The sequence below is a fragment of the Cygnus atratus genome, chromosome 13 (assembly GCF_013377495.2).
Source record: "Cygnus atratus isolate AKBS03 ecotype Queensland, Australia chromosome 13, CAtr_DNAZoo_HiC_assembly, whole genome shotgun sequence".
NCBI classification, from domain to species: domain Eukaryota; kingdom Metazoa; phylum Chordata; class Aves; order Anseriformes; family Anatidae; genus Cygnus; species Cygnus atratus.
In genome coordinates this window covers 6,326,310-6,352,357 of record NC_066374.1, presented here as the reverse complement: position 1 = coordinate 6,352,357, position 26,048 = coordinate 6,326,310, and the positions used below count along the sequence as shown (strand labels likewise).

Sequence of the window (26,048 nt, the reverse complement as noted above, 5' to 3'; positions counted from 1 at the left end):
GTGAATTTTCAACACCTGAACATTTCACATTATCCCCAACCTGGAGGCTAACCTTCATGCCCATGAGCCCCCTTCTGTTGCGGCATTAATGTCACCCAAATGCTCTCCACTGCAGGGAAAGAGACTCACCCGCGAGAGACTGACACTTGGAGGTTATAGCTGGGAAGCAGTGGCTTGTCTGAGAACTCAAACATGAAGTTGTCAGGATCTTGCTCCTCTTCCTCCTGGTCTGAGCTTCCTGGAGGGTTGAGCAGAAGATCGCATCCAATGGTATCTTTCCCCTCTGCAATAAGGAAAACAGACATTGGTATTGCTCAGTTTCACTCTAGCTGGTGCTCATCACTCCCTGAGGCCTAACTCTGGACCAGCTACCACCACAGTCCCACATGCATGTCCCCACAACATCACAAGTGTGAAAGCTAACTCCCAGGGGCACCTCCTGCTCTCTTTCCAGCCCTTCATCTTGGAGAAACTCTCGAGTGCAAGGCTGCCCCACAGAGTGAGTGAGTTACATAGGAAGAACATCTTACGTTATAGCAACCTTCAGGTTTACACTGATCCCACACGAGACAAGGCACTGCCTGCTTGCAAAATGAGATACTTTGACTTGGCAGTCTTTTTGGGGGTCAAGCACACACTGACCCCTCCCAGACTCTCCGTGAAATGGCCTCAGCTCTCACTCCTTTACCAGCACAGCTATTTGCAGCCTGGAAGAATCTGTACCAGTCAGGAAGGAGGTGAATGTACAAGATGCTTTGTCTGCACAGATCCTATAAAAGAAGGCACTGCTCTCTGCTCATTGAGTACTCTGCCACCCAGATCCCACTCTTGACAACTGTCGGCAGGTTATCTAGAGGTACATGCCAGTAACCGTGTCTAAATAAGGACTGCAAGACTGTGCCACCAAACCGTGCAGCAGATCTGACTACTAAAACAAAACAACAAGTATGATTTCATCGATTTCTGGCATAAAGCTAGCTTTTCTAGGAGGTTTCTGACCTCCAGCAGGATTTGCTTGCATGTGTTGAAAAATAGCTTTCTGCCCCTGGGTTTTATTAATAAAAGGTATGAATGGTCTTGGGTTTGCAGAGCCTGCTGAGATAATATAGGATAACTCCAAAAACTTTCAGAAAATAGAGTTAAGATTTAACAGAGCAAAGTAGACTAAATGTGCTGATAAGCAAATAAACCAATCATGCAAAAAAAGTTCAAGACCACATATGAAAGATAAGGCTGCCAAAAAATCTTATGGTGTGCTGCATGAGCAAGATCCACGCACCATACTGCTCTACAAATAAATGCAGCACCTAGCAGGAATGTTATGTTAATAGACAAACTACAGCTGATGACAGGAGACATGTATTCACACATGGGTCTCAGGAAAAAATTAAATGTCTTGGTCCTGCCAAGGAAAAAAAAAATCCTTAAGAACCAGAAGAACTTAGATATTCAAGTTATTGTAGAAAAAGGCAAAAATAAGTGACATGAATATCGCGCTGGTATCACTGCTAGGCAAAGCTGAAATGCCATTGCTGAAAAAAAAACAACACGTTTCTTGAACAACTTGGGAAAAAAGAATTAACTGCATTTAATGTGGCAAAAACATGGTCCAACATCTATCCTGAAAACTGCTCACACTCAGTCCTGTCTGTTAACCTGAGTGAAGGCTGCTGACGAACAGGAACATCCAGTGCCACCATAAGACAGAGATAATCAGGCACAATAATGCTATCCCAGGTGCAGAACAAAACCCTGTGGTGGGACTTAGTATCGTGAGCTACAGGAGCATGAAGCGTACGACGCTGACGAGCTTACCATACCCAGACCTTAGAGATCCCACACCCTCATTTGTCCCATTTTCCTTTGGCCCCCAGAGATTTGCAGATCTAAGGGAAAACGCAGCCAACATTCCTGCCTCAAAGAATAGAAATGGATCAAGCAGGAGCCTGGAATTTTTCCTCCATCCTGAGTGACATGTAATGTTCCGTGCTTCAGTGGGTGGCTCTGATGGAAAGGGAAACTTTGAAGGACTGAACCACTGAAATAGAACTATTTTCTGCCGAGCTGGTTAGCTGCCTGACAGCTAGGTCAGTTACGCTACAGCAGAACCAGGTACTTCGCTGCCCTGGGGACTATCTGCTGTCAGGAACCAGAGGTGACTACTGAAGGTAACTGAGCCAAAAGGGGGCATTTCAAAGCTCTCATTAAACACCACTGTAAAGAAAACAGTCCCTTGTCCTAGGCTCAGGCATCTTGCTCTTCCTCGCTGATTCAGGTGGTGTCATAGAATCAGAGAATGGTTTGGGTTGGAAGGGACCTTAAAGCCCATCTAATACCACCCCCTGCCATGGGCAGGGACCCCTCCCAGCAGCCCAGGCTCCCCCAGCCCCATCCAGCCTGGCCTTGGGCACTGCCAGGGATGGGGCACCCACAGCTACTCTGGGCAGCCTGGGCCAGGGTCTCCTTGCCCTCAGAGTAAAGAATTTCTTCCTCGTATCTCATCTAACCCTACTCTCTTTTAGTTTTAAGCCACTCCCCCTTGTCCTGTCGCTACATTCCCTGATAAAGAGCCCCTCTCCAGCTTTCCTGCAGGCCCCCCTTTAGGTACTGGAAGGCCGCTGCAAGGTCTCTCCAGAGCTTTCTTCTTCTCCAGGCTGAACAACCCCAGCTCTCTCAGCCTGTCCTCATAGTAGAAGCACTTCAGCTCTCTGATCATACAGTAGTGTCTGTCAAAGCACAGATGAAAAGTCTAATGCTGCCAGTTCACTATTGCTGTGCACTCATTTAAGTGTGGATGAAAAGGAAGGTCTCTTTCTGTGCCCACTGAAAACACACGTGGCAGGATAAAGGATTACTTTCCAGCCGGGTTAGTTCCTTGCTGCATCTTGCCACACAGACTCACAAAAGCAAGTGTCAAGGGTAACACTGGAAACGCTCCATGCAGAGAGGTGAAAGGAAGGACAGTATGACTGACCACCTGACAGCAGCATGCTACTACTTCAAGTTGGGATCTCTGCCATCCTCTCTCTGAGCCAGAGAGGGAAATATCCCACAAGCTATACCATGTCATGGAGTTTCAGAATATTTTGTGATCACTTCTCTCTTGGGATCATCAGCCTCAGGTCTGGGAAGAACCTAAGCTCTCCCAAGTGCTCTGTGGAAGTAACTGTTGAAGTCTGAAGCACCTGAGATGCATCAGCCCACCCAGCAATGGAAGGATCTTTCCACTGGAGCAAGGGTGAAAAGATATTTCTCAGGAATTGTATAGGCAGTTTAATGCTGGATTTGTCTGACTTGTTAACCAACTTCAGGCAGCACAGGATAGAAGAAGACAAAGCCTGATAAATGGCACCGTGTGAATGACAGGGGCCCAGGAGACATCCACAGCAGACAGGAGCTAGTGTGAAGTGCCACTGGAAGAAGCAGGATGTGTTTTAACAGAGAAGGTTGTCTTTTTCCACCTTCAATGAAGAAATGCTCTGAAGAGCTCAACTGAGGTCTAGGGGAAGGAAATGAAATGCTGTCCCCAGTGCTTCCTGAAGAGCCCTTCCATTTATTAGCCAAGCATCTAAGCAAGTTTCTTGTGAGCAGTAAACTGCCATCACTGATGGCATCCCAATAGCCCTCATCCCCCCTGAAGGTCAGCAAGCTGAAAAAAAAAAAAAACACGGGTAAAAGCTTTTTTTTTTCATACAGGACAGAAATGTTGAAAGATACACACATCTATGCTATTAGGTATACAAAAAAGCAAAACCAAGATGGCACATTTCTAAATTCCTTGCACGTGGCAGCGGGTATCCTACAGAGTACGAGAATTGACAGTCTACATTCTCACACCAGGATCTTGAAGAGGAAAGGACACTTATGAATGGGGGTACAAGCAGATACTCAAGCACATACGCTCTCTGGGCAACCAAGAACTCAGCATGCTATAGTAAATGATGGCAGCCACTCTCTTACCCAGAAAACCACACGCTTTCCTTGTTTAACTAAGAAATCCAAGTAGGAATCAGTGATAAATCAAAAGGGGTAATATCTTCGAAATATTTCAGTCAAAGAGAAGCTACTTTTCTTTTGGTCAAGAGGATTCTTCTTAAAGGACTGTAATAGCTTCAAGCATTAGAAATCCATTAGAAATCCAGAGGAAGGAGGCTGTGGTTTTAACAGTTTCTTTGGCCCAAGGTGCAAAAGCCTATACAGAATTTTTTTTGTTCTGAAGTAAAGAGTTACAGGGCCCTCTGAGTATAAGTCCTCTACCAAGAGCACCCTTCGAAACATATCCTTTTTTTTTTTTTTTTCCTTTCCTAGTAGGACATTGGAAATGACAAGGGGTGAGCAACTAAAATCAACAGCCTTTTAGTTTGGCAGCAAAAGTAACCCAAGTCTTTACGAAGGACTCGAAAGTGATGATCCATCATCTTGGAAGTGGCTGGGAGGGCTTCCACAGTCTGCCACAGGCCCAGGTCTAGATCCATCTTCATTCTTAGACCCTGGGGAAACTGAAGCTACCCAAAATAATTTGTGGAATTTTTGCCTGCATCGTTTAAAGAAAAATCCTAAGCTGGTAGCCGTCATTTTCAGAACGTGACGGTACAAGGTACAATTCATGCCTTCACAGGGCAACATCTAGCATTGTCAGAGGGACTCCTCCAGACAAATGCCCCCCACTCCAACGCAGAGGAGAGGGATCTATAAACCCAAGGCACAGCTATCTCACTGGATGGGCAGCTCTGGGTACCTGGAAGTTTGAGACCTCTTCAAGGAAAACACCTCAAAGGAATAAGTATTTCCTTTGTCTTGCTTGGTTTTACCTTGGTAACTGGTTAGCAGGGTAGTAACAAGTACTGCTACAAGAATAACATGCTACAGGATTGGTACCCAAAGACCCTCAGGAATCACCAGCAGCACCTGGAGTCTAGTCTTGCTCACTGTTTGCAGCCTACTTAGAAGGACCCACAAGTAGTTTCCCAAAGAAAAAGTCCCTTTCAGGAGCAGTGGGAACTCTCAGCATGCAGCATTATGTCAAGATAGCTGAGACGTGATTTGGGAGGGAAGACAGAACTGAGTGAACGATGCATCGTTATTTCACAGACACGGTTCTCTCTGCTCTGCTGCTGTAAATTAAATGGGATTGACTGAACTCACCGAGTACAGAGCTGCTGTAGAAGTCCCATGCTGTTTGAGGATCCCCATCAGCGCGCCCCTGGAGATCCAAAAGGTAATCTAAAGAGGAAAATTTGAGATGATTAATGCTTATCTACTGGTCACATTGTGATCCTGGCATACATATCCATTGATCCTGGATAAGACACATCACCTCTGCTGCTTTTCCTCTGCTGCAAAGTTAGGCAGTATGGCAGAATCTGAACCATAACTTACGTGTAAGAAGGGTACTTTCACTCAGGATAATACAGCATTGCCCTGGCCCAAGAACATGAAATAGAAGCTAAAAGGGGAAAGCAACTGACAATACTATGTGGGTAGGAAAGAATGGTTCTTGAGTCATCTAAAGTTCAAAATTGCATCACCAACACACGCACATAATGTTAAGCCTGGAGGAGCACAGACAGACAACTGGCAAACAAGACTTTTTAGAAACTGGAGATTTTCTACCTTATATCTATCTGGGAACCACCACCATTTACTCTAGCTCTCTCTTCCTCACTGTTGTGTAGAAGCCCTGACACTCATCCTGCTTCTATTTAAACAGTACAGAAAGTGGGCATGCTTCACTCTCTGACATAGTGATCAACAATGGTCTTTTCTAGTAACGGCAGGCAAGCGACATTTAGGCAGAGCCATGGCATTTTAGAGAGATGGAATTGTTACACGGCAACACAAGTATGTTCACTTGGGTTATGCAATAGAATCGTGAACTGCATGTGTTGAACAGTGTCTCCAATTCTGATACACTACACTGACTTTAGTTATGTGGCCAAAACATTGCTGTTGTTCTTGCCTTGCACATTAGAGATCAAAAAGTGACTTGTATCTTATTTGGCAAATGATATGTTAGTCTATAATTAAAAGTTGGGTGGTAAAATCATAAACACAACAGGACAGAGCTAAAATTACTCAGCCACTGGCTGCTCAGGCACTTCTAAACCCTTCAACACCCAGACTTGGTCCTGTATGCTGCCACATAAAAAGGATGGAAACACTGCCACCCCAAGGCTTGGCACCTACCGCAGAGGAAGCGCTTCATCACATCACTGGTGGCAAGCTTCACAGCTGTCTGCCCAGAGTAAGTGGCCAGAGTGGGATCAGCACCATAAGAAAGTAGAAGCCACATGGTTTCCAGGTTGTCATTTGCCACCGCATCATGGACAGGCCTGCAAGGACAGGAGCATTATCAGAAAAAGAAGATACTGGAAGAGACTGCAATGCAAATTATCCATTTTGGGTTAAAACAAATTTTGGGTTAAAACAAATCTAGTGATGACCGATAGCTCTTCCTGATAAACACGTCCTGCTCACTGCCTCCAAACCTTTTGGTGCTTCCCCAGAAGTGCCCCCTCTCAGTGACTTGCCTTGTGCCATCCTGCGCACTGCAGTTCACGTTGGCGCCGTGCTCTAGCAGGATGTGGAGGATGTCGATCCATCCTCGCGCACAGGCTTCGTGCAGAGCTGTGTAGCCAGCATTGTCGCGATGGTTCACGTCACTGCTCTTTTTCTGCAGGCAATAGAGCACCACGTCCTACAGGAACGATACCGTTGCAGGCCTGGTTACACACAAACCAAAATAAGGCAGCACAGTACACAAAAGCAGCCAGAGGCACCAAAACTCACCTTGTAGCCCAGGCGAGCTGCTCGCTGCAGAAGGGTCTCCCCTGCGTTTTTGTTCACTATCAGCCGTCGTGCTTCAGGAGGAATGTGCTGGGCCACAGGCAACTCAGGGGAGTTCCCTGGGCTGACACAATGGGATTTGCAAAGCGGCCACGAGTCCTGGGGCTTCTTCAGAGAGCGCATTTTGGGCTGGATCCAGCATCCTTTCACCTGGAGAAAAAAAAAAAAAAGGAAATTAAAAAAAAAGGAATACAACTTCTTAGCACATGCAGGCATGGCTTACAAACAGGAAACACCCTCTCATTTCTCCCCACCCATGTTCCCCCAGCAGTTCAAGCCATACCTTCCCCTCATCACAGATTCCTGCCAGGTGTTTGGTTTTACATTTGCGTTTTCCTGATGGTTTCTCAAGCTCTTCTTGGACAGGAGAACTGTCTGAGCTCTCCAGGAAAAAGCCATTTCGAAAGTCTGGATGTCCTTGAGATTTTCGGGGGGATGGGGAAAGCCTGCTCCTCAGCTGTAGCTCTGTGCCTTTACCCTGCGCAGCCTCCTTCTGCTTCCGGTACCTAAAATCTAAAGGAGAAACGGGAACGATGGAGTTTCTGTAGGTACAGGACCAGCAACCCAGTTCTCTGCCACCAGTCAAAATGAACTGCTCATCTCCGATGGCCACACACCCAGAAATCCAGACCACGGTAGAGGCCCTGTAGCATGACACAAGCAGTAAATATGCAAATTTTCCCCCATCAGGGACAGACGAAGCATGGACACAAGAAGCACAACAGCAGACAGCCATCCTAGTCTGAAAAGACCAAACCTAGCGAGATGTGGGACTTTCACGCAACTCACTAAGGTTTTTCTTTAGGTCTAACAGTTCAGAGAACGCAGTTTGTCAGCATGCTTGTCAGCATGTAGTGGGGTAACTGCACGCTGCCGTATGGTGCACTTCCCTCCTATCTGCAAGGCTAAGCAGGACTCAGATGGGATACCCCTTAGAGAGACGGGACATCCAGGAGGTGTCCCCTTTAAGCTGTCCATGAACAGTCATTGCCTACAAAACCAGACCCTGCCTTGCCCTCTCACGTCTTCCCCTTAAGCAGGGCATTAGAGTTTCAATTTGATATGCATGGAGGCAGGAAATACTCGAGTGCCTCAAGGGAAATCCGGGCTTTCCTTCCTTTCATGATGCAGAGCTGCAGGGTCCTCATTACAGAATCCTGTTCATCACGGAAGGACACGCAATCTACTTCACTGAAATAGCAACATCCAATAGCAAGGGCACGACAGCAACGACAAAAAGTATGGAACCAAAAAGCAAAGCCCTGTGAACAAATAACCACCTTGACATGAATGATCCTGTACAGCTCCCTCTGCTGTTTATGAACAGTGTCTGAATAAAACAGGTTACAAAGGAAGAGCGCTGTGCAGATCGAAGGAGAGCACAGGCATCTGCACACAGCTTTTCAAAGTCAGAGTCTATGAAGCATAGCTCTGTCCACAGCTTTGGGCACTTTGTGAACAAAGCTTCATTTCTAGGTGAAGAGCTAGGAAATGTCCCTGCGGGTTACTTCAAGGGATCAACAGGAAAATCCTCAGAAACATAATGCTTGGGTCTCTTAGGGACACTGCATGAACGATTGATCCTGCTGCCTCCAGTACCAAGACAGGTTTTGTAGGTGTCCAGGAGCAGCTTCCAAGTCACGCTAAGGCTCTAGCTTCACCACATCAATCACCACCAGTAACTTCCACTTACGTCTTGTTATTGCTAGGAACCAGGGTCGCAGATCTTCTGCAGAAAAATGGGCTTGCCCATCATACCTCGGTAGACACACATACAAAATCTTGAAGCAAACATGTCTCAAGTACTACAAGCTGTTTGGGCCTGACTGTCTTGGGGTGACTGGAGTGGCAGTGGGGAAAGGCAACCAGAACAACTGAGGGGTGCAGAAGCTACCTTACAGAGAAGCTGGGACTCCTCTGCCTGGTGAGGAGAAAGCTGAAAGGACGTGACTGAAGTTTGTAAAAATCACAAATGGGTGGATCAGCTGAATGGAGAAATCTTGTTCACCCAATCCTGCTGTGCAAGACTTAGGGGCACTTGATGAAATGAGTTAAAAAACACACAGAAGGAAGGACTTTGCACGGCAAGGACAGAACTTCAGGGCTTTGCTGCCACCCAGGGGTGGTGGAAGCAAATATCAGCAGGAGCAGAAAGGATTCAGACAAATTCTTGGCCACGAGGCCCATAAATTAACTATAGAAGGCCTGGTTAGGGACAGCCCCAGTTTAGCTGCTCTGAATGCTGGGGAACCCCGGCCAGCTGAAGCCTGGCTAAAGCTGTGCTCAAGTGCTTGCCCTGCATAGCCTCTGCGCTTGCTACAGTCAGGAGAAAACTGCGGGCTAGACAGACCCTGACAGCACGTTGGATGTTAAGACTGTAATGAAGCAAAGTTTCAGCAAAGATATTTGTCGAGAAGGCAGCACATGGCAATCAATTCCCTCCTTGCTGGCTTGGAAGTAATCACTGCATAAAGATTTCTGCCGGGCTGCCCAACAATGCCCTTGGCCTTTGTACAACACTGTGGCACTTTCACAACTAACCCCAGCGTTAGTTGTTACACAAGGACTTGAGATATTCCTTCCCTGACATCTGCTTCCTTCTGCCCACGTGCTGGAGCTCTGTTTTGTTTAGGCCAAAGCTTTTAAAGCAGCCCATCGCTGCAGTGCTACAAGAAAGGGGCAAAACACTGACAGGCAAAACGCTGACAAGTCGGACAACATGTAGTGAACAGGACGGTCTGTGCCTGAAAGTGGCACACTCCAGCCCCCCCAGGATGTCTCATGGTCAGAGGAACACCACAGGCTCAGTGTTCTCGTCAATGTGCGTGCCTCAGCTGCAGCTGACCAGCAGGAAAACTCCAGGGCATGAGCTCACAGGTGAAGAACAGGCAAGTCCGGCTGGTCAAAGTGCTATGCCCAAAATCAAGGTGGCGCTGGTGAAAGAGAAGATACCTCCAACCGGTCAATACCTTCACCAGCAAAGGGATATAGCCTCCTTTACACAAGTGCTCCAAAGCCTAAGGGTCCCGGTTGTTTCTTGGGTGCATTTAGATGATGAGATGGCATTAGCAACCAAAGACTGCTTCTTCCAACCCCTCTCCTGGAGAGGACGGGACCCCAACGGGCCAGGTGATTGTCAGTGGATCATGGCAGCCTATACCCTAAGGGGATGCCGATTCTTTAGCTTGTACAGGATGCATAGGTCTGTCTTCTCCAAACACGTGGGCTGGGCCACCATCCCTGCGCCAGCCACCAGCCAGCTTACAATGCCAGTGTAAAACCTGGGTCATAATCTCCAAAGCCAGCAATGGCTCTAGGCCGCAATTTCCAAATCTGACATACAGCAGCACATATATCTGAGGACCAAACAACCAGTCTGTAAGAAAAACTGGTTTCTCAACAGAAGACAGGCACTTTTAAGATGTGTGATAAAGCTCCTGGAGAAAATTCTTCCCAATGCTACTGCATTCAAACTTCTTCAGGCTCTGTTTGGAACAGCCTGCAGGGGGAGACAGCCTGAGAGAGCCTGGGAGAGAACCGCAGAGATGCCAGGAAACCCATCAGAACTTTGTTCCTGGTCGCACTGGGGGACGCAGACACTGCAGCTACAGCATAAAGCTAGGCTAGAGCAGAAACGTAGCTCGGGAGACCATGCAGTGGGAGGACAGTCGTAGTCTCTACTACTACTCATAGTGCCTCATCAGCATTACAGCTTCTCCTGAGAGCTGATGATCTGAGCGCTAATGCTGCGCAGCAGACAGCAGCAGTTGTGCAGCCACTACATCACTTCTGAGGGACGAACTCAAGTGTAAGGGGGGCCGGCAGAAGTGCTTCCCCCAACAGCATGGCTTAGACCCGCTCTTCTGCGGCCCTAACAGAAGTTACCCGCACCAGACACACCTATGAGCCACCAGCCATCTGTGACGCCTGCCTTTTGGTGGACGAATCCCATCCTTACAACAGCTTCAAAACGCCCCTGCATGGGCAGAGAGAAGGGAATACAGAGACTGCTACATCTCAGGGAAACACACATCGCAGACTTAGTTTTGACCACACGGTTGGGGCCGTTATGGAAGAAAATGCGAGAGCGGAGGCAGAGCAGGAAGCAGGACACAAGCAGGCGGCACAGCTTTCTCCTCATAGCAAAGCTGCCAATACAAACCACAGGGAAGGATTTCTCTGTCGCTTGCAAACACTCTGGCTTTGTTAATCCTTACGGTCCTTGGTACAAGCTTGCAAGTTAACTTAATAAAGCAAAACAGAGCATACAGAAGCCTAGTTGAACCGTGATGGTTCTGTCTCCCTCTACTTTAGCCGGGAACGTTGAACACCACTCCCAGGGGTCCATGCTTGTCCAGAAATGTTTCACTGTGCTACCTCGTCTGATTCCCATTTTCCCATGCCCTCTGTCTTAATCTGAGGGCGAGATCAGTATCTAATTAGCCACATAAACTGGCGTTTCATGCTCAAAAATTTACTGCAAATACTTCTGAAAGAGAAGATCAATTGCGTGGCTCACACTGTGGACATCAAGCCCATTGTTCTGATTGTACTGACAAAACCCCGTAATTATTTAGAGGGGAGAAAAAATAATAATAAAAAAAGCCTCGGGCCCTGGCCTAGTACCAGAAACTCTTCCGATATTGTACCTGCTTTGGATTTTCGCCTCCTGTGGGGGAAGCCCACTCGTTCTTCCTCTCGTTCAGTCAAATACTCCCCTGTTTGGTATCTCCGACTTTTCTGTCGTCTCCTTTTCTTTCTTTTGATGTGGCTGTCATCCTCCTCCTCGTCGTTGGGCTCCCATAGCTGCCTGGGTGCTTCCACTCTCCAGGGCAGCTCCCGGGTTCTCCTTGCATGACAGCTGCTCCTCTCCGACAGAGACCTGTCCCTGGCCCTGCGACTGTGATAGCGTGATGCTCGGTGGGATTTCCGCAGCTTGCGACGTTTCAAGGATGTCTCTTCCTCCTCTTCTTCCTCCTCTTCTTCCTCATCCTCCTCCAACAATGGTAAAATGCCTTGGCCAGTCACATCACACTCTCCCATCACACTAGCTGAAGAGCCAGCAATGCTTCCTGCAAGAAAGTGGAATTCCTAGCTGACAAAAAAGCCAAGATCTCTATAAGAAAAAAAAAATGTGAGGCAGGAGAGAAGACAGGCACAGGACTTTGTAAAGAGGGAAACGCTCACAATCCACCCGGGACGCCAGCGATCTGACACAGTGGTGAAGCACCCTGCTCTCACTCAGCGGGGCCGTCTCAGCGCCTGGGATCCTGGCCCCAACTCACCCGACTGACTGCGTGTCCGGCTGCTCAGCACCACCGGAATGAAATCCCGAAAGTTGTTCTTGGGCTTCTTCTCAAGGCAACCTGTGGGGAAAACCACCCCTTGAGGAGACGCGCCACAGATCTCTGCACACACGTCTGCTGGCCTGGGCAGGGCAGTCCAGCATCTCATTTTAGCTCTGTTTAGGACCCCAGTTTGTGGTAGGAAGCCGCCAGCTCCAGAGGCCATTCGGCTTCTGGAGACCTACAGCTTGGTCCCACAGCGTTAGCGCATCCCAAACTGCCATAGCCAGACCCTGCAAGCACACACTGCCTTTCACAACAGTACCTTCCTCGTGGCTGTCCCCACGGTGTGCTGGAGATGGGAACTCTGTCTTCGCTGGCCTCCTACGCTTACGCTTTACCCTGAGGCTGTTGTGATCCTTCACTGATCCCAGGCCAGTTCGGCCTTCTCGCTTGCTGAGTTCATGCAGATTGTCGTGGTGTTTTCGCCACTGTGAATGGAGGACACAGACTGAAGCTTGAGCTGCTGATTAACGGTGCTGGAGGAGCAAGGGAGAAGGGACAAAACACTGTCCCCCACTCATAATGCTGGTGCCCTCCAGCATTTTTGACAACCCAGATCCATTTTTGCTTTCAATTACCTGCAGATACAGGTATTTCAGACATCAATCCACTGCCAGGCAATGCCAAAGAGCGCGGGCAGAAAGCCCTGCGCACTCAGCTGCCCTCCCCCGTGAGAGCTCCCTCCTCACCCCCAAACTTCACCTGCTAACCCTTGCAGTAACCCAACAGCCCCCGCTACAGCCAATTCCCCCTCCTCACAGCCTCTCACCCACCTTCCGGCCGTGCACGCTCTGGCTCCCCAATTTGCTCGGGGACTCCTCACCATCCTGCGCTTTGCACTTCAGTCTCTTTTGCGCCTGCCTGGCGTCCCCATCATGCTGCCGCTTGGATTTGCAGCGCACGCTGCCCTCTTGCTTGATCTGGCCCACGCCTTTGAGCTTGACCTCGGCAAAGGCCTGCGGAGCAGCCCCAGCTCGCAAGCAAGTCACAGATGCAAATGACACGTCACACTCCACTCGCTCCTTCTTGACCCTGCACAGATCCACCTGGCGCACGCACTGGAGGGGCTCTGCAGCTGGCGGCTGCTGGGAGCCTTCGCAGCCCAGCTCCTTGCGCTGACTCGCCGCGGGTGCCTCTGGAATCATTCGCAGACTCTGCTGCCCGACTGCGGGCAGATCATGAGACAAGTACGCTGCTAACACTTGGTTTTTAGGCTTTGCATCCGACTGTTTGAGGCTACAGCTCCCCTGGGGAGTCTCAGTCTGTACATTGCCCTCTTTACTGGAGTCAGCTTCTGGTCCATCGCACTCTTGACTCTTCTGAGGGTTGTCCACCTTCCCCTTTCCCCCCTTCCCATCCAAAGCAGTGGTCTGAGGAGATGGACCTGCATTCAGTGGGACTGGATTGGCCTGCTCCTCACAGAGTTTGGGCAAGGCCCGGCAGCTCTTGCCCTTGGACGCAGCTTCCCGTTCCACAGGCGGGAGCCTGGGCAGCCCCTCCGGCAGGCTCTGGGCTGCGGTGCTGGACTCCGTCGGCTGCACGCTCAGGAACGTCGGGAGCTCGCCTGTACCAGCTGGCTTGCAGGAGCTGTTCTGGTTTGGGGGCAGCTGCCCTGTCGTGGAGATGCCAATCGAAAGCAGGGGGGTTTGATGATAAGGAGACCAGCCAAGAGGCAGGAGCTGAGGATTGGAAGGTTTTCCGTTCACGGGGCAGCGTGGGTACACACTTCCCTGGACAGGGTTCCAGGTGGAGATGTCCTTGGATTGACACAAAGGAGCTCCCGGAGTAACTCTGCCATGAAGTCTCCTGGCAGGATCCTGCTGTCTCTCTGCTCCAGCTTGGTTGCCTTTCTTCCCGCAGGGAACCCCAGTGCTTCGAGGCTCTCCCTGGTCAATGATGGAAATAGGCTCCTGCTTGGGAAGGTGGCGTGGGTCCCTGCTGAAGCTCACGCCGGGGTCCTTGCTGAGCAGCAGGGAGGCAGGCACTGGGTTGGCGACGCCGACATAGGTGCCCGGAATGGTGCTAATGAGCGTGGTGTTCTTCACCCAGGAGCCCTGCTCTCCGTTACGCAGGAAGTCGGGGAAGATGACAAAGGGCGGGGTGGTGCTGAGACACGAGGTGACGCTGCTGCCTGCGCTTTGTGCTGCACGCTGGGACTTGGACAGGACCGTGGTGAGAAGTGCTTTGCCGCTGGTGTGCACGGGCGTGAGGATGGGCATCGGAGGTGTTTTGCGTTGACTGGGCGGAGGCAGCTTCTGGCGATTGGACTTCGAGGAGAGATCGAGCGGCATCTCGCTGCACTCTGGAGAGGAGACCATCTCACGCTCCAGCTGCGGAGGAGACTTCAGAGGAGAGACTGAAGTAGCGGTCCCCGGTGCATGCGGCTCAGGCGCTGCCGGGGCTCTGGCGTGCGTGCCAGTGCCAGAAGAGGGAGCAGTGCTTCCACATGATGCTGCCGGTGCAGGCTGGCTGGGCGAGAGGGAAGGGCCAGCTGTGGACGGGGGAGCGCCATCGGCAGCGGTCTGGGCACCACTTCCACCTGAAGGTGAAGAGCAGCTAAGCTCCACAGACACCACTTTGGCATCTGGAGCCAAGGGCCTGGTGACAGAGAAGGTGTAGGGGTAGGAGCGCAGCTCTGGGGAGGCAATAATGCCTGGAAGGCAACGCTCATGTAGGTAAGAAGGCAGGACAGGGAGGGTGAGTGTGGAGGAGACCCCTAAGGTGCTCGGAAGTGTAGCCACAGTGAGCGGCTGCCCGCAGCTAGGTGGTGGGATGTACACTAGCGACTGGCTCGGGCTCAGAACTGTCCCAGGCTGAAAGGACAGGGGCACTTTTTGCATAGCAGGGGCCTGAGATGTGGGAAAGCACACTCTACTCAAAGTAAAAGTAGCAGGGGTGGAGGCTGAGGTGTTGCAGCCGGAAGCAACCACAGACAACGTCCCTTCTGCCAGCACTGCTGGCCCTTGTGCTCCAGTGCTCAGGGTGGTTTTCTCCTTCCCAGCAGGCTCACTCTCTGGAGCCACAGAGCAGGCTGGAGGAACGTCAGCCTGCTTGTCACTGGGAGGATCTGCAGGTGTCCAGGCAGCATCAGCACCGCTGCTCTCCTGCTCAGCAGCTCTGGGGATTGCAGGCTCCTGCCCTCTGCCATCCCCCTGGCTTGCCAGAGGGCCCTGGACGTCATCTTTCACAGTCTTTCCCACACACTCTGCGTTTGGGTTGGGATCAGGTGGCTGCTCTTCCAGTTTGGGTCCAAGCTTTTCCTCCACCTTGCCATCTGCATCCTGGGCACTGCTGCCATCACCGCTGACTGCTGTGAGCTCCACCTGCAACCAGAAGGGAGAAGATGATCCTGAAAAGCTGTGCAAGCAGCTCCTAGAAAAGCAGGCAGGACCTTCTCTCTGTGTCCTGCGGGCAGGGCTCAAGAAGGCCACACAAACAGCTCTTTCCAGCTTAGAGTGTTGCTTTGCCCTTTGTGCACCTAGGTGCATCCCTCTAGAGGAGGGGCCTGCAGGACCCCTTAGGGTAGGTGCTCTTGCTTGGCCTATTCCATCAGAGAAAAGGCCTTCTCTGACCCAGACAGGCACGAGAGGAGCTCACCTTGGAAAGGCTGCTGCTGACGCAAAACTCTTGAGACCCCAAGTGCTGGGAGCTGTTCGTTTTAGACTCCTCATCAGAAAGTGGGGCTCTCCTACGGGAGGAACAAAACACAGTGTTACAACACCCTAGGGTGCCCTTCCAGCATCCTAACCCTCCCTTGTCCGCACACGGGACAGCAGAGCAGCCGACACGCAGAAGCAGCATGCTCCAGGTGGACAGCTCATCACACACCTCATGCCTTCCAGGGCAGCGGTGGGTGCTGACTGCCACAGGACTGAGGGGATGAGAAGCACTGCTGTCCATCACAGCCTTCACCCCCCCCAGAGGATTCCACACGCCTGCTCCTATCCCCTCCGCTTCCCCTTCTGCTCCACCACACATTTCCAGTCCCGTCCTCCTCAGACCTCCATCCTGCTCGTCTCTCCTTCCTCACACGCCCTCAATCCTGTTCCTGTCTCCCAGCCACGCTCCCAGCCAGCGCTGTTACTCTCCTCCAGACGCAGATGGAGGCCTCCCTCCAGGAGAGGGAGGCTGTGTCTGTGACCAGAGCAGCTGAGGTCTTCAGCCACCTGTCCTGCTGGCCTGCACATTTTACTCTTTGCAAGACACTTCTTGAGAGTAAAGTGGGAAGTCAGAACAAGGACTGTGGACTCCATGGAAATGACCCGTGCTGAAGAGACAGCTGTCCTTATGATCTGCCAGAAGCCTGGACGAGGGACGGCGCTTGCACGTGCAGTGTCGTGCACCAGGACACGCTTGCCCTCGTAGTATTTACCTGCTGACAACTCTCCAGTTTTGTTTCAACCAAGGACTATTACGGACAAACTGCTGGCGCCAGGACCAAAGACCTCAATTTCAGCTTCTGCTACGTCACGCTTTCTTCTGGCTTTGTCCTCCTCACGCCCCCCGTTTCCAAACAAACGGAGGCAAGCTCTCCGAGCGAGTCCCACCCTCGGACTCCTGCGTCCCCAGCGCTCAGCACCGGGACCCCACGCTCTAGGACACCAGCACCAGCGTGGGCCGGGGCAGGCACACGGGGCCGGGCGCCCCGGGGACGGCAGCCCCCTCCCCGGGCTGTGCCGCAGCCCGCCGCCCTGCGCAGCCCCGTGCCCTCGGCTCCCCGAGGCAGGCGGGCCACGGAAGGCTTAAGAGGATCGTTGTTAACCGGGGGTCGGATCGGGTTTCCGCAGCGCGGCGCCGATGACAGCTGAGCGCTGACGGGCCGAGAGCCGCCCGACGCCAGCCGCGGCACGGACCCGGCGGCGCCGTGCTCCGGGGCCCCGCTCCGGGCCGGGGCCGAGGCCGGGGCCGGGGCCCTGCTTCGGGGCCGAGGCGGCTCCACCCCGGCGGGCGGCGAGCGAGGCGCCAGGGGGCGCCCGAGCACGGCCGGCGGCGGGCGGCCCGCGGAGCTGGACAGCGGGCGGCCGCCCCGCCCGGCTCGGCTCGGCACGGCCCGGCCCGGCCCGGCCCGCGAGGCCTCGGCGCCCCGCAGCCCCGGCACGGGCCCGGCCCCGGTCGGCGCTCGCTACCTGCAGGGGCGGCCGGGAGCAGCCCCCGCCGCCGGGCTCGGGCCCTGTGGGCTGCCCCGAGCAGCCCCGCGAGGCCGGGTGAGACGCAGCTCGGCCGCCCCCCGCGCCTCGCCAACGGCCGGGGCCGGGCGTGCCGTTACGGGCGGCCGGGTTCGCCTGCCTTGCCCTGATGCTCTGAGCTCCCCAAGTGTTTGTTACGAACTAGGAGCGGCCCCGAGTGGTTTAGGAGAGGCAGAGGGCAACGCCATCCGCCAGCTCTTATCTGAGGGCCGCACGGCGGGGCTGAGGGCTGCAGATGATCTCTGTCTGCGCTTCTGCCCTAGACGAGAGGCTGAACTCTTCCCTATCCCGCTGTTACGACCGGCTCTTGGAGGGCTTGCTGCCAAAAGCCTCTGCTGCAGAAGCCAGGGAAGACAGGCACCCGCTGCCCGTGAGCCTGTAAAACCTTCCAGGCTCTAGCAAATGTTCTGGACGCGCGTAGCCTCAAGGAAGCCACCAACCGATCAGTTCTGAGAACAAGACCCCAAGGCTGCGGCAATAAAAAGGCAATGGGAAGACATGGGACAGGTTAGGGAGCTAGCCTTGATCGATTCTGCCTTTGGGCCACTAATCCTCCCTAATCTCCTGTTTGGTTGGTGGCATGTCACAACTCTCCCATCTAATCGTTAGGTCTGCACTAACCCTCCTGGGTCACTGAAAGCTCTTAGTAGCTTGGCTCGCAGTGGGTCAAGCTCTTTTCTTTCCCTTGCGGTTAAGAGCACAAGTCTGATGAAGCCGACAGCGTGCGCAAACAGCGCAGCCCTGTGACCCAACGGTGCAGCCGGACGCAGCCGATGGGTCCTCTGCAGAGAGCGGAGCCCTCACCCCTCAGCTCGATTCCCTACTAAAAGTGGCCGAGAGCACCAGCCCCCCCCCCGTAGCCTCTCTCCCAGACCCCTCGCTCACTTCCTCCACCTCCTTCCCCCACCAAGCCACCCACGCACCTCACCTCTCCTCGTTGAGGCCACACATGCGAATCCGCTCTGTGCTGGTCCAGTTGTGCACCCCGCTATAGAGAGGTGCTGTAGAGATCATGACAACTGCTCGTCACCGACCAGGGCCTGCTGGGGCTCGAGGGGCCACTCTGCCTACAGAGAGCAAAAAAAGAAAAAGCGTAGAACAGAGAATTGGTAACTCTCGCCAGGACAACCATTCAACCACGCTTATCCCAGTTTCATCACCAGGCAGGGTGGGTGTAACGTCCGAGACGCTTCATGGCTGGAAGGCGGCTACAAGAAATAAGCAGTGCCTCAGGACAGGATCCACAGTCCGCTCATCCTCTTATCAAAGATCCTTATTGCCAAAAAGCCTCAGGCTACCTCACGAGTTTCACACAGGTGAAACCTCACGCACATGCATATCGTTTGCAAGATTCCCCCTGTTTTCTTCCCACAGGACAGAGAGCCTCGAGACAGACCTTCGCCCAAGATGATGGCCTGTTCAAACACGGACATCCCGAAGGCTTCGTATTACTTTGATAAACCAGCATGTGCCAGGTTCAACGCGGAAAAACTCAAACGAGGAAGCAGCTGAGGAACCCGAGAGGGGGGGCAGAGGCTTGCCAACAGTGCCATCAGACGTGCCGTTAAGCGAATACCTCCACACCTCAGCACAACGGCACCTTCTGTTGGGAAGGTGCTGGTATTCAGTGGAGGTACGGGTGGAAAACACGAGGAAACACAGAGACTTGTGAGCATCCGCGATGCACCGTCGGCTGGGTGGAGCTTTTGAGGGAGAATATCACAGCCAATCGTGCAGCGCTGGGTGTTCAAGCATTAAGGCAGCTTTGCTGCTGAAGTCGTATCAGGGAAAAGGCAAGGAAGGAGGAGAGGATCTACAGCACTAAGCAGGTCGAACCGAGCAGGACTGACTGCAAGCGTCAGAGATGCCGCCAAAGGGGTTCCCGATTCAGATTAACAGTAAACACGTGAAGGGAAAGCAGGCAAAGAGGCAGAGGGGTGTTCTTGGTGCAGCGGGTGAGAGTGGGAAGAGGCTAAAAGGGACACGTGATCCCAAATCTCTGTCAGTTGTCTGTTCCCTGACAAAATCCTGGCGACACAAGCTGTGAACAGGACAAGAAGTGGCTTGCATGATCCCTTTATGCTGAAACTAGCTGCAGAGGGACCTTCAGGCCGAACTGACTGCACCCTCTGAACGCAGCTGCTGCCAGGTGTCCTCGCCTAAGCCCAAGTATGCCAGTAGGGATCCTCCAAAAATGGAAAAGAAAGGCCAGGCGCACAGGAGAAACGGGGGCAAGGCAGTTTGCTGGCTAAAAAAGAAGCGACAGACATCTGCACGTACGAGCATACGAGCGAACAAAACGATGGAAATCGGGAGCCACAAGAAGAGGGGAAAATCTAGTAAGAGCCACGCTGTAAGGAAGAAATACTATATAATGGAAGGGGGAGCTGGGCCAATTCTAAGCCAGAGAGCAGGGTCATACCCAAAGAGAATGAGAGGTGGCTTGGAGCAGGAAGGGGAGGAGTCTTTCGATGCTTGGAGAGAAATGCAACATAAAGGAAATAGGGGAACAAACAATCTGCGGGGATTTCACCATCTTAGGCTAAACTGAAAGAAGGGGAGGAGAAAGTTTCTGCCCCTGAGCACAGTGACAGGACAGATGTTTCAGGAGAAATCAAAAGGGACCTTCTGTGCGAGTGCGAAAGGGGACGCACAGGGCTGTGCGACGCAGGACAGAAGTTTGGAGGCAAGCTGAAGCATCAAAACAAGCACGGAACAGGCATGGCCCGAGAATAGGTCTGGCGAGGGAAGCGGTAACAAGGCGGTGCAGGGGGCTGGGAGAAATGACACGGTTTGAGTACTCGAGTAAGAACCGGCCAACAGAGAAGGCGGGATGGCCACTAGAAGAGAGCCAGGGGGGCACAGCAACAGAGATAGAGGCTGTTTCACGAATTCTTGGTCTCTACCCTCCACGGATGATGTGGGACACGTGCCAAAGACAGACATTCCACAGGGAATGAAAAGGGAACAGGAAAAAAAAAAAGAAGAAAAAACAAGATTTCGAGTATGAGAAGGAATAAAACACGGGGAAAACAACAGGCACATTCTCAAACACAAACTGGAAGGAACGGCAAAAGAAGAGCATCCTTCAGAGCACCGACTAGGAAGTTTGTTTGAGAAACGCAGGGAAGAGCAGCCTCCCTGTGCAACGCCAAGCCAGAAAGAGCAGCTGCAGGGTGCCTGGATCGAAGGAGACTTTTAGTTGAGTCAACACAAGCAAACCCTCTTCTACACTGGTTCAGCTTGAAACGACTTTAAACGGATGTAATTAAACCAGTAGAAACCCCTTGGAGAACACAACTAGGGCATGGTTTCTCATATGTGTCTTTGAGTAGCAGAAACCACTGAAGCCCTTCTCTCTCTTCACCCCTTCAACCATGCCACTGAAACCATGGGGTGCCCCGGTAAACTTGACCAGGTTGCTGATCTGTGTTTAAAAACATATATATATATATATATTTTTCCCCTGGCTGGCTGGGTTTAAACCCATACTAGCTCCTAGATCAGGTTCACCAAGAGGGAGAGAGGGTGCAGCCTGGCACAGAATCTGTTTAATCCAGAACCTCTGCCAAAAGAAGTGTATATGAAACCACAGCCTTATTTTGATTTAGCTAAATAGGTGCCCAGCCAATTCTAATTAACTCCAAAGAAAATGAGTTTAGAATGAAATAAGACCATCAACATCACATTTTGCATGGAGAGAGGCTCATCGTGTGATATTAAAGTTCGTTCACCTCTCAAAGCAAAATGTGCTCTAAGAATTGCCAGCAAGAAAGGTGCTGAACACGTTTGTCTTCGACAGCAAGCACTCAGAGAGATTTTCAATGAAACGAACACTAATGAATTAACTTCATTAAAAGCGTTGTAATTTTTTTTTTTTGTTCATTACGACAAAACCCCTTGTTGCTCTGCAAATGGACAGGACGCTACTATGCAAACCAGTCTCTGCCAGGCTCCAGAAACAGCAAAGCATGAGATGTCTTTTTTGTAGCAAAACTGTGCTTTTGCTCAAGTTAACTGCACACGAAGTCCCCTTGAATTAAGTCAGGACTTAACCCAAGGCTGAAATACAGCCATACAGTCTATGGAAACAAGTTTCCTGAGATGAAGTTCTTTGGGAACAGATCCTTTCTCGTAATTATCTATAGAGAAATCCTCCTCGCCCTAACATCCCAGCAGCGCCGAGGCAACGCTAGTTATAAAGGATGGCCGCGCTGAGGATGGCAGGGCAGGCTGCTTTTAACTTTACCCACCAGCTCCCCAGCAGCCGCAGAGAATTAAGCCCATGTCACGTCCATGCTGGGCACTGTTAAAAATCATGCCTGCTCATCACCCTCAGGGATCCTAACGTGAGTTGCCAGGCTTCCTAACTAAGTTTTTGACTGCGATGCTGCCCCTCACCCTTGCATCTCCCACCCTGGCATTAACGGGGCAGAGGTGTGTGAGTAGTCGCGAAGGAAAACGGATTTGCAAGCGGGAAGCCAGCCCTCTGCAATTAACAGCGATTCCTCAGCCAGCCCAGCTCCCTGATCGGACACGGTGCTCAGCCTCTCCAGTGCTTGTGCCGGCAGACACCTAGGCCGACTTCTCCCGGCTGCCACCAGCCACAGGTAACAAGGGTAACAAGGGCTTTGTTTTCTTCCCGACAAAATCCACACTGAGTTAGTTTGCTGCTGTCAGGATGCACCCTAACGGGTGTCACATCTACGCTGTCAGCTGGTGCAGCCCTGCTTTCTGTACTTCTGGGACCAAGCCAGCCAGAGCCGTGATTCTGAACACACTCTGCCCCAGTGCCTCGGGTGGACCCAGGCAGGTACAGAGCGGCGTTTTTTCCCCATTCCTCGCAGGGACAGCTCGCGCCAGCCGCTTTTTCACGCTGCAAACGCATTCGGCTTTAGGACCGTGCCGTCTTTACTCCCCCAACAGGCTTTTCATATATTTTACCGCTCTATACATTTCCAAGTATTGAAATGGCTGGGATTTTAAGCTGCTTACCTTTCCTCTCCTCCACCCTAGCACCAGCAGCTGATCTACGTGCTGACCCATCACTGCTGTCTCCACTGTGCCCTGCCTAGGCCAGGTAGGAGCTGACAGGCACCAAAACAGCAGCGGCCAGCCTCCTAAAACCTCCCAGCTGACGGCACAAGGCTTCCCTCTGCTCGGGCTCTCGGCAGGTACGACAGCGCTGTGCAGTGCCCTCAAGCAACGCGGCGATGCGCAGCGTGGCGCTACAGGTGACAGCAAGCTCCCCCAGAGCGAACGGCAGCTCCGCCTGCCCACACCGCTCTCACAGCACCGCGAAGCCAGCCTCGCAAGGCCAAGGGCAAGCTCTGGAGATCCCACTTTGGGTCACTTTGAGCAGACAAAGAGATGCACCCAGCTGGGGGCCGAGCTCTTGACGGGCACGGCACAACGCTGCCCGTCGGCTCTGCTTCCCTGCGGCGTAACTGGGACAGCGGCTCAGAGAAAGGGAAGGGAAGGGAGACCTTCCCGTCTGAGCGTACTGAAAAAGTCCGGCGCATCCCTCGGCAGCAGGAGATCGGGAGGACGCAGTCGCTGGGATTTCCAAGGTGCTGTACAGCGCGGCTGGCCAGGGGGCACTGTGGGAGGCCGGCAGGGATGCACTTTGACCCTGGAAACACACCCACGGGAGACACCTTTGTAACACTCCTTCCCAGAGAGGAGCAAAACCCAGAATGCCACTTTTTCCCCCGCAACGAAAACGTAAAATGATGTCAGCTGCAGGAAAGCCGAGCGGGACTTGCCGTTGGGCATTCGCCGCCTGCAACCCGCTTACTTCGACGGGAGCAAAACCAGCGGAATCAGGAGGAACGTGCCCCTGCTGCCCCTCGGTGGGGCACAGATGGGTCAGGAGGAAACGATCTGCATCAACAGGGACAGTCTCATTTGCTCACGATAGTTTGCTCACTTTGGCAATCTTCGTTGCCATTAGTAACACAGGCAAGAAAATATATATATTTTTTTTTTTAATGCGCGATTGTCAGGCGTCCATTTGAGGGACACAAGTCCAGAGCAAGTGCCAACCGGAGCGCTGCCTGAAACGCATCGGCAGAGATTCAGCCCCAAACGGTGTTTCAGAAAACCCCTTTAAAGAGAACTGCATACAAAAAATAAATAAGTAAATCATGATGGTCCTCTCCCAGGACCCACGCAGGGTATCATATGCAGCAAAATTTAACAAAAAAAAAAAAAAAAAAAAGGAAAGACAGTGCTTTATTGTGCATTTCTCACGGAGAGGTCAGAAATTGTGGCCAAACCGACAAGCAGCAATTACTAGGAGAACAAAACCCAGCAGGGACAGGTCTGTCTGTCTCCGCTTTGCTGGAAGCAGGCGTGAGGCACTGGGTCCGGCCCCGGCCCAGGAGCAGCCCTGCGCTGGGTCTGGTCTCCCCCGGGGCCGCACAGCCCCGGACCGCTGCGGTGCTGAGCCAGGCTTTGCCTGCACGCATTTGCTTAAGCTGATTTAAAGACACAGTAACACCGTAAGCAATTATAAATACTCAGCGTGATGAATTGAGGGGGGAAAAAAAGAGAAAGAAAAAGAAAATCCATCCCCGTGTAAAATAAAAAAAAGTTTGGTGCACGTCGAGTGCTCTGTTAAGGGAACGTCCCAGCTGCCGGACAACTTCTGTCACCAGACCCTGACTCGCTCGAGGCACTTGGGCTGTCGCAGAAAAGCCCATCCTAGTGGATTTTAAAGGGATGGGGGGGAAAAAAAATGCCACTACGTGCGGCTATCCGTAAAACATTTTTGAGACTGCGCCTGGAAAGGCCCACGGCGTAGAAAACGCCGCAGCCGGAGCGCAGCCTCCCACCCGCAGCACCGGAGCCCAGAGGTGCCCGTGGCGGTTTCCTCCCGAAGGCCAAACGACGCCAGGGCCCGGAAACCTTCCCAGAAAGGAGCCTTCGGGAGCAGGCGGACGAGCGGGCAGCACGCTGCCTTTAGTGCCGCGCAGGCACCGGGAGCAGCCGAGCCGCACCGAAGCGCGGTGCGGGGCGGCACGGGGCAGGCTGCGGGGTGCAGGAGCCCTCGCCTCGCTCGCGTCCCCCCCCAGCTCGGGCAGCATCCAGCGGGAACAATGGTTCCCGAGAGCGGATGCCGAGGGAGAGGAGCGACGTGCCCCGTCCCGTGCTCGGAACCCGGCAGACCTCCCGGCGATGCTTTCCCGAACAGGTTTCACCCGCGGTCAGGCGAGGACACGGAATCAGCTTGCCGGCGACCGACCCGCCGGGTACCGACCCGCCGCCGGAGGAGTTCGGCTTTTCCTCTCCGCCGAGGCCGGCGGCAGGAAGCGCCTCCTCCCGGTGCCGGTGCCGCCGCTGCGGGCCGCTCACCTTGGGCACGGGGAGCGGGGCGGGGGCCCGGCCCCTCCCGCCCCGCGATGCGCTCGGCCGGCCGCGGAGCCGCGGCGGCAGCGCCGAGCCCGCCCCGGAGGTGCGGGGCCCCAGCGGCGGCCTCAGCCCCGCCACGGCCGGGCGGGGACGGAGTCCGGGGCTCGGACCACCCCCGTGCCCGTCCCCGTGCCCGTCCCCGCGGCCGCCGCAGCCCCGCGGTGAGGCCGGGCCCCGGCAGCCGCGGCGAGGGGTGGGCGGCGGGGGAACCCGGGGGGGGGGCGGGGGGCTCCACCCGGGCACCCCGCGGCCCCGCCGCGGCCCAGGCCCCGCCGCCCCCGGGCCCGTCCCCGGTTCAACAGTTGGCCCCGGGGCCGCTCGCCGCAGCCCCGGGCAGGGCCGTGGGGCGCCGCAGCGGGGCAGCCCCGAATATGGAGCCGGCGGCCGCCGCGCTGCCCCCGGGGAGGGCTCTTCCGCCAGCGCGGCCGGGCCGGGACGGGGACTCGCCGCAGGCGCCGCCGGCCCCCGGTAGCGGCGGCGGGGACGGCCGCGGGGCCACGCCGCGAAACTCCGCGAGCGCCCGGCGCCGCCGTCCCGCCGCCGCCGCCGCCGCCCCGGGTGCGCTGCGCCCCGCCGCGCCCCGCCCCGCCCCGCCCGGCCCCGCCGCCGTTCGCCGCGCCCCGGGACCCCCCGCGCCTCCCCGGTAGCGGCAGGTGCCGCCGGTCCCGGTGCCGGTGCCGGCGCCGCCGCGCGAGGCTGGGCAGCGGCACGCGGCGCCGTCGCGGGGCAGGGAGCGGAGCGCAGAGCGCGGCGGCCCCGGCGCTGTCACCGCCCGCGGCCCCCGCCCGCCGCCGCCGCCGCCGCCGCCGTCCCGCCGCAGGACGCCGCCGCCCCCCCCCCCCCCCCGCCCCGCCGCCGCCCGCTCCGAGGTGTCCCGGGACCGGTTTCCATGGAGACCCCGGCCGGCGGGGCGCGGGGTCGGGACGCCCGCCCCGTCCGCCTCGCGCCCCCCCCTCCCCGGCACCCCCCCGCCGGTCCCCGCCGCCCCCGGTCCCGGCGGTGGGTGCGGGGCGAACGGGCCCGGGGTGCCCGGGCGGAGCGGGGCCGGGCGTCCGGAGCGGGGCGGCGGGGGGGCGGGCACGCACCTGTTTCCCGAGCCGGGCTGGGCGGCGGGGGCGGCGGGCCGAGGCGGGCCCCGTGCCCGAGGCGGCGGGTCGGACCCCGGCGCGGCGAGCGGCGGTTCGGCGGCGGCGGAGACACTGGCAGCGGCAGCCGGAGTGTGAGGGCGAGAGCGAGCCGCCGCCGCGGGAGCTGA

At 54.4% G+C, this 26,048-nt stretch overlaps 1 protein-coding gene across 1 annotated transcript in view; it reads right to left on the bottom strand.

Moving 5' to 3' along the window:
• BCORL1 (BCL6 corepressor like 1) overlaps positions 1-26,048 on the bottom strand; it is a 28,332-nt gene extending 2,284 nt beyond the window's left edge. The window contains exons 1-13 of the mRNA XM_035541926.1: positions 25,879-26,048; positions 18,309-18,447; positions 15,792-15,882; positions 12,968-15,517; positions 12,457-12,622; positions 12,132-12,212; positions 11,496-11,918; positions 7,130-7,359; positions 6,790-6,996; positions 6,531-6,697; positions 6,187-6,332; positions 5,146-5,223; positions 130-283 (exon numbers count right to left, since the gene is read on the bottom strand). Of these exons, the coding sequence (XP_035397819.1) occupies positions 130-283; positions 5,146-5,223; positions 6,187-6,332; positions 6,531-6,697; positions 6,790-6,996; positions 7,130-7,359; positions 11,496-11,918; positions 12,132-12,212; positions 12,457-12,622; positions 12,968-15,517; positions 15,792-15,882; positions 18,309-18,394 (4,379 nt within the window). The 5' untranslated portion in view covers positions 18,395-18,447; positions 25,879-26,048. The remainder of the gene's footprint in view (positions 1-129; positions 284-5,145; positions 5,224-6,186; positions 6,333-6,530; positions 6,698-6,789; positions 6,997-7,129; positions 7,360-11,495; positions 11,919-12,131; positions 12,213-12,456; positions 12,623-12,967; positions 15,518-15,791; positions 15,883-18,308; positions 18,448-25,878) is intronic.